This window comes from Pyxicephalus adspersus, chromosome 4, assembly GCF_032062135.1.
Source record: "Pyxicephalus adspersus chromosome 4, UCB_Pads_2.0, whole genome shotgun sequence".
NCBI lineage: Eukaryota > Metazoa > Chordata > Amphibia > Anura > Pyxicephalidae > Pyxicephalus > Pyxicephalus adspersus.
The window spans coordinates 73403384-73412099 of record NC_092861.1 but is presented as its reverse complement, the minus strand read 5'-3'; the positions used below and the strand labels follow the sequence as shown (position 1 = coordinate 73412099).

Below are 8716 nucleotides of genomic sequence, written 5' to 3'. Positions count from 1 at the left end.
GCAAAGGAGAATGAGAGAGAAATTCATTCATCAGTTCACTGCTTAGACTTTTCTTTCACTGTCCATTCTCATCGGAGAAGCAAGACCTCATTGTATTATTTTTGTGGAGTAGATAAAACGTCAAATCTCCAGACTGGGTATAGAAGGAGGCTGTATAACTGTCTGGAAGATATGGAAAGTAATGCAAATCTTTTGGTTGGCAAAACAGCTCATACATACATAACATTTGTTAAAGGGAAGGCATCCTTAATTTATAGCTGGAGGAATGGAGAGGTTTAGCCAAAAATATTTTTAGAAAAACTATTAACTTATCCCATCTACTTGTTACTTGCTACTGAAAAATATTCCATGCAATTTGATTCAATCCATTTGATTGTAAATTCTTAAGAGGATGTAAATTATATAATGAAAACAGAATATAAACCCTGTTCTTAAATTAGTCTTTTTTCCCTCTAGAGCAGTGTAATTATCAAATGAGCTACATTAGCACACTGCATGTTGGAAATATTATGAATAAGCAACTACAAGGATATTTAACGACAAGTGACTGATTTCAGGAGGTCATTACAACACTGCTGCTCACTTGAAGCTTTCTGCAAGGATCCCTGCTCCATAACTTCCATTTTAACATTTTTCTACATTGCCCTAAGCAGCAAACATAAAAGCGCTTCAGAAAGAGACACGAATTCTCCACAGCTTTAAAATCCCAGCCATCTGACGTAGAAGGATTTATAGGTTTAGTGGAAATTGCTTTCCCCAGCATGCAGATTAAATACTGAGTGGCGTTTCTTTTCTGTATGGGTAAACATCCTTCTAATAATGAGATGACCCACCAATGTCTTAAAGAAAAAACTAAAATTGGTGTAAGTGCTTCCGATCTGGATTATTTTTGGGCCATAAACTTTGAGGTAACATGCTGACTATGAGCTTTATTTGGATGTGTACCCTAATTCTTTTGTGGCCGTGGAGTGCGTGTGCTGACAGCAGAGCCCACCAGCAGACAAAAGGCGTAATACCTGAGTTGTATAAGCAAGGGAGGTGAGTACTTTATCTTTTTACATACTTTTTACTGTCTGCGTACATATTAATATGATATGAAGCATATATATATATATATATATATATATATATATATAAAAATGCATATATATATGTGTATATATATATATATATATATATATATATATATATACATATATATATATTATGTTGAATATTGTCCACATTGTTTATGGCCCACTAATTTATGGCTAATTTATGGCTGGTAGCAGACATTGCTTTCGAAAACTAATAAGTTTCTATATTTCTGATGTGCTCTCCAGCTTTGGTAATACTAAAAGTTTCTGCATGCCTTTAACTAACAAAGCCTGAAAGCCTGGTGCACTTCATTTCTTTTTATTTATATACCTATAAATAAAAAAGTTGGAAAAAACATAATTTAATTCTCAAAAATAACCCTCTAATCTGTTTTCCTAACTTAACCCTTCCCCTGCTCCCTGATAGTAAATTAATCCGTACATGTGTGTAGTCACCTTAAAAGCACCAAAAAATAATAGCCTCAAACTGGCATGTATCTGCTATGCCATGTATCTGTACTGAAAAGTCATGATACTTCAAGACACCACGGTTGATTAAACTTGCATTAGCACTAAAGGTTCTAATAATAAATAACTTCATAATTTGCTGCAAGCATACCTTATTGATTAAAAATGCTCTATAGTACATGTAACATTAATCATTCTTTCAAATGTTGTTCTATCTATTATCTGTGTAAAAACAAATGATTATATGGAATAGTCTGATGGTTAGCAATGATGGTTAAATCATTTTTGTTACATGTGAGACAAGATCACAATATTAATGCTGCTGAGCTGAAATTTTACATTCCTTTACCAGTAATATTAATGTAGGTTATTATATCTATTTTTAATGAATTATTGCACATCCGAGTTCTTTATTTCTGGACACATCTAAACATGGCTGCTTTGTGTAGTTATAATTGGTTTAGAGCTTACCCACAATGCCTGAGGCTTAGCCACCTCAGATATGAGGTAAACAGTCACTAGTTCAGGTTTAGTTACAGTATACAAGGAGACACAAGCTATTCCACACTGGATTGCAGTACTGTCTGTCTATAATTGTTAAATGTATTTCCATTTGTATATTTTAACATCCATTCAGACTTCAGGGAACATCCATTTGAACTGGATGGTTATGCTGAAATTGGGAAATGCTTGTAGGCCCCACAGAACCCTGACAAAGCAACTTGGAGCAAGGTTTATAGTTTGGGCCAGTTCTGATGAACCCTGGGGTTCCTCCAGAAGTTGCTAGGGGTCCCTTGAGCAATGAGCAGTTTGTGCCTCTCAGGTCAGTTCCCACTGACACTAATGATGTATTTGTCTATCTGTAAAGGTGACATTCTTCCCACTGGATAGCAAAAGCCATTCTTCCTACTGACCACCACAATAATATACTGTGAGTTTTATATATATATATATATATATATATATATATATATAACTCACAGAATGCTTTGAAGAAATTCTTTATTAGAAGAAATGTTGGTAACAGGGTCATGTATACATGGAAGGTCTACATCTAATGTCTGTGGGCAGCTATAGTCTGACTTTTTTTAATTGAATAGCTCTTTTGTAGAGTCAGTTTTTCCATAATGTTGGTGACTAGCTGGGCTTACCAGTCTGTCCGCTTTAATTTTTGGTTTTTCTTCATCTCAATTTAAAATGTCTAGGACATATATAAGGTATAGCACATCAATAAATTCTAGGGAGTTAGTAATAGAGAAAAGCCTCCCAAAAATGATTAGGTGGTAATATTATTGAATTTTCTAATCAAACAATGAACCTATATAGACGATTGTCTATGGCCTGTAGAAATGAAGGCCCCAGCTAAAGGTTAAGTTATTTGATTTTAGACCTGTTTTCAAAAACTCATTGGTGTGAAAAAGAACAACATACATTAAAGCACAACTATACAACATCTTACAATTCTTTTAAATAACAGCCACAGCCAGAGTAAAAAAAAAATGTTAGCTGCCAGCATGCTGTAAAGAAAAACCTTTGGTCTCTGTGTGAAACAGTGATTCCACTGCAAAGGTCTGACACCCCAATGAGTGGGATCTATAGCTCTGCCATCAGCAAAATTAATGCTCCCTGTTAGTTGGAAAGCTCCACTTTTCCACCTTTTTAGGAACTGAACATAACAAATAATCTTGTCCAATGATATAAAACTTTTAATGCAGAGTTCAAAGAACAATATACTAAAACTCCAAAACCCAGGAAAAATGTAACACTGCTAATCTATTCTAACCTCATTGGGTTATACTCCTAACATAGCCCAAAATGAAATACTCTCTGTGGGCCTGATGGCAACTGCAGGACTGATTTTATGACTGTATAATCCCTACGAAAATTGACATTTTCAGACCCCTAAAACATGTTGGAAGCAGAATTGCAGTTAGGCATAACCTATAGTAAAAAACCTGCCTGCCAACTCCCTACTGATCATAAACTGACCCTGACTGCCGTTGTCCCAAAGTAATTTCACATGGCAGAGTGGAGCTCTTTTCCTGTCTACATGATAAGACTCCAGGTAGAAATAATAATTTTAACCATTCTAGGCAGGAAATGTTGAGTCTACATACACATGTTACATTTTTGTTGTTGGAAAGGATCTTTCACTATCCTTTCCAACGACAAAAGACTGAAAGATGCATGAACGAGCACTGTACATACAGCGCCATTCTGCTCCATTGAGAGGGGAAGGGGGAGAACGACAGAGTGGCACCCCGCTGCGCTCTCTCCCCTTTACTTGTATTACGATCGTTCATTGTTTTTGGATCTCCCAGGAGGGATCCGTGAACAATGTCTGGCGAGTGCTGTACACGTCAGATTCTCGTTTCATAGTGAGGCGATTATCAGATGAGAAGCATCTGATGTGTGTACAGGATACGGGATTCTGTTCAACTTTTTTGCAGCTGAATTGTTTATATTTTGCATTCACACACTTTATTTGCTCAGATTTATGAACTAAGAAAAAGCTTTTAAAAGAAGCTTTGATTGAACCAAAAACTTAAAAATATAATTCTCTACACTGGCTTCCATTTCACCTGAGAATCAAATTCAAGCTTATGTGCTTTGCCTTCAAATCCCTACACAGTTCTTGTCCCACTTACATTTCTGACCTGGTAATAAAATACTCCCCCAGCTGCTCTCTCTGCTCCTCCAATGACCTACAACTGCCTTTCTCTTTCATAACCTCATCACAGACTTTTCTAGAGCTGCCCCAACTCTCTGGAATGGTCTTCCTCATCCTATTCAGCTTTCTCCTACTTTCTGCTCATTTAAAAGAAAACTTAAAAAACATTTTTTCAAACTTGTCTAACCATCTTCTTTTGTCTTTTGAAACCGTCACTACTTCCCACCACTACATATCTCCCATCCTATTGTGTGTAAATTCCCCCACCTACTGGATTGTACACTCTTCAGGGCAGGGTCCTCTCCACCTGTGTCACTGTCTGTATCTGTCCGTCATTTCAAACCCTATTTAATGTACAGCGCTGCGTAATATGTTGGCGCTAAATAAATCCTGTTTATTATGAATTTTTCTTTTGCCTACCTGGATATATGATGAACTGGTTATGAGTCAAAGGGCAGTAAATAACAAGAAATATGTGATAAAATATTAGCACCCCATAAGGGGGACATGTAGGTGGTACAAAAGCTCCCTGTGACAGTACTAGGCAAAGGGATTGTCAAAGAGCCGGGTGCTCCCTAATTCTGCAAGCCATGTTGGCTGATATCAATATAGCAAAGGATTGCATGCCAAACAGTTTTTTTTAATATGTGTATATCAGCCTAAATGCATGGCATGCCAGGTTGGTATGGTCTTCATGCCTTTATTACAATAAAAGAAAAGGACATTTACCCTCCTGGGGGTGTAAACACTTTCAGCACTATACTAAGCTATTGCCAAAATTAGGTACACAAATCACATTTAAAATCTGTTTGTATCTTGAAGAAGACACTATTTGCATGGAGTTTCGATGTTCTCCTTGTGTTTTACATCCCCTAGCCATTTTGGTTTCCTCCCATATCCCAAAAATGTTCTGGCAAATGACTACCCCCCAAAATTGGCCTTGGATCATGATAAAGACTTTAAATTATGAGCTCCTCTGAGGGGCACAGTAATGTGATTTTAAAATGATTTAAACTTCAGGTATTTTCCTAAATCACTGTTTATCATAAACAAATGCAGTTTGCATTCTTTGTCATCCTGTATTGTACCTCTGTGCTGCTCCTGCAGACACTTTTCACTAGACACAGAAACTAGACACTTCATGTCTACTTGTTTCTTTAGTTCTGGTCCCTGGTGGTGACAAAAGCGGACTATATCTGCATAATGTATGCTGAAACAGAGAGGAGACTGTGTCACTGGGTGACTAAAGGTGAACACAACTGGAAAATGGGACCGAGATCCCCATAATTCACAAACAGAAGTAAATTGTTCTTTACAGGGTAATAGAATAGTTCCCACTGACAGGTGAACAGGCAAAACTCCTTTAGTAAATCTACCCTGATGTGTAAGTGGGTTGGTCTTCCTTGTTCTCAGTGCAATGAAATTCTGAGAGAGGAATCTGGAATTAGAGCCATTAAAAGTTGTGCTGTGAGAGAGGAAGACCCTGCTGAATAGCTTTCCTTTGCTTGTCATGCGTTATATTAAAAATTTGCAGATTTTAGTTCTCTAAATATACAATGCCAGATACCTCGGTAGACCAATAAGCACTTTTTGTAGCTGTCAGGTGCATGACTTGACAAACATGACATTTAGAGTAGTTTCCAGAGTCAACATCACTGCTTCATACCTCAGCCCCTCTGCATGATGGACAGGGGTGATAACCCCACATAGTTGTACCTCACCAAATTTTCAAATCTTTTGTCAGGTAAAAGAGTAAATATATATGTATTTCAACAGTGAGCTAAGCTTTAGGGTATTTGACAATTATTTCATATACTGTTTGAAGTGCTGGTTTACCCAACAGTGAAATTTTAGAGAAAAGTGGAGCCTAGTGGCCTCAGGCAAAATACCTCTTTTTAAATTGTCTTTGTACAAGATCCACTTGCTTTGATTCCCAACTCTGTTTCTCACCTTACCTGAAGAATCCCACAGTGGCTCTCAAAGCCTGTCCTAAGCTGGTTTGCACCTAGCTATTGGACTATGCGTGCTCCGTGCTGTGCCCTGAAAGGTATAGCAGGGACATGTGCAGCTCCAATGACAGCTTTGGAGGTGGGGACAACTTAAAGGAGCAAGGCTATAACGCTAGGTGCTATGACTTTGCACTAGCTTTATAGTGTTTGAGACTCTCCTTAGTATGTGCTTTGCTTGTATCTTGCCCTGACTGCTTGCCTGGTTACAATGGCTGCCTTACCTGCTGCCTGCCCTGACCTTCTGCCTGGTTAGCAATAGCACCTTGCCTGCCGCCTCCCCTGACCTTCCGCCTGGTTACAAAAACTCATCCTTGTTTGCCGCCTGCCCTGACCTTCTGCCTGGTTAGCAATAGCACCTTGCCTGCCGCCTCCCCTGACCTTCCGCCTGGTTACAAAAACTCATCCTTGTTTGCCGCCTGCCCTGACCTTCTGCCTGGTTACAAACTCATCCTTGTTTGTCACCTGCCCTGACCTTCCACCTGTTTACTGATGCCATCTTGCCTATGGTGCATTTCATAATCTCGCCTGACTCTCTGGCTGTCCCTACACAGGGCCTACCTATGCTGGGCTGCCCTCAGGCAGATTGACCCTGAGCGTCATGACCTGGTGGCTCCTTACAGCAAAAAGCCATGTAGTCACTAAGATTATCGGCCCACCACTCCTTGCAGGATGCTCTGGGGAAGACCAGGTGTGCCCAGGTGATCCTGTGTTACCTGCCAGCAGGGGGCATCACAAAGCTCTCCACTTGATGAAATCCTAACAACACTGGAAGGACCAGTCATATAGAGATTGTGCTATGTCCAACCAGGAAGATAATGCAACTGGCCAGATTACTAGCTATTTTCATTTTCTGCCTCTTATAAACATCAGTCTAGTATAAAAAGATCTTACTGTCATAATTCCCAACCCTGTTTCAAGTCACGGTTGCCTATGTGGGCTTCTACTATTGCGTTCTCTATAGTATAAAAAGAAAAAAATCCAACAGGAAGCGGGATACCTAATGATGGCCACAGTTGGTATTCAGATACATTAATTTAAGAGCAGATATCCTACTTTCTTAGAACTGTCATATGATTTTACTTTTCAGCAATTGTTTTTCTATCAAAAACGAAACCATCAAATAACAGTTTCTCAACTGGGGTGTTTTTGGATACATGCCAATCATGATCTTGCAAACCAAGTCATGTCAGGTGGGATGTAATCCCACCACTTTTTCTTCTGATTTACTGATGCCAAAAATGCCTCCTTCTCTTCCTTGATCTGTTGGATTAAAAACAAAACTTTTGAGTTTAGGAAAATCTTGTTTTTACTAGTGCCTGTAGACAATTAGATTTTACCTGCAAGTCCTTCTGCCCTCTAATGTTTGTGGCAGCCTTCAAGATTTTAGATCTAAATTGTGTCACAATGATTGCTGACTGAACATGATACTGATTAGATTATGTGGAGCACTGGCATGTTGAAGGCCTTACTTTATCTGCACATTTTCCACTTCACCTCTTTAATGCACAAATTAATTTATATTTGTCTGAAAGCTTCTTGTGCTCTGTACATAAGACCATTATCAGCAGATACACCATACATCCAGTCTGATGAAGATAGACAAGGAAGAAAGAGTGCACACACAGCAGTTCATGCTCTTAGAAGACCCCCTGGGGTGTGCATTGCACTATTTACTCTTCACAAAACATCAATATATCACTTGCTAGTACTGGAATCTTTAAATTATTAGACAGTGTTGTATTATAAAACCATAGCAGAATACAAAGATGGGAATCCACCCTCTTAAAATATTGAGTCCTTTTGGGTTATGGTATATGAGCTTCTGACATCAATTAAGGTGATTTTGAAACTGTTTTGTTACCTTCAATCAATCTGAATACATGCATCATGAAAATCCAATATAAATACATGATAAACACAAGGAGCTCTAACATTATCTTCCTAATAGTGTACGTCATCTGAGTATATCTCCAAGATCTTCATTCACAAAGGTGCAAATATTCTTTTTAGCTTGCGTTGTATTTTTTTCTTTTACCACTACTAGTGCTTTTATAACACTTTCTGTAAATGTTACATTTAAGAAAAGTTCAGAAAAGTTACAACACAGGTTATCGCCCCAAAAATTACCATGTCTTTAGACAAGAAAATGAACTGTTTGAGGTGGTAATAAAGAAAAACAGTTTATTAGCTAAATTTATGATGAAATAAGGCATTATAAGTATCCGTTTCAAGCATGAAAATGGGGATTATACATTTTTGTGACATTTATGTTTGTAAAATAACATTTTTAGGAGAGAATTATGATGCAATAAAACAACTAGTGGTGTACATATCATAACAAAATATTATTATGCTATCAACACTCTAATTAAACAGGAAACATTACATAGCCAACAACTAATATATCAACAAATTACTTTTTAAAAATGTCAGCAATATATGAAATTTCTGATACTGTATATTGATATGTTCAAGCATGGATTCAATCTTTC

The 8716-nt window shown here is 37.8% G+C and overlaps 1 protein-coding gene across 1 annotated transcript in view; it reads left to right on the top strand.

Moving 5' to 3' along the window:
- The first annotated feature begins 660 nt into the window (after positions 1-660).
- GABRR1 (gamma-aminobutyric acid type A receptor subunit rho1) overlaps positions 661-8716 on the top strand; it is a 38073-nt gene continuing 30017 nt past the window's right edge. The window contains exon 1 of the mRNA XM_072408630.1: positions 661-1038. Within this exon, the coding sequence (XP_072264731.1) occupies positions 914-1038 (125 nt within the window). The 5' untranslated portion in view covers positions 661-913. The remainder of the gene's footprint in view (positions 1039-8716) is intronic.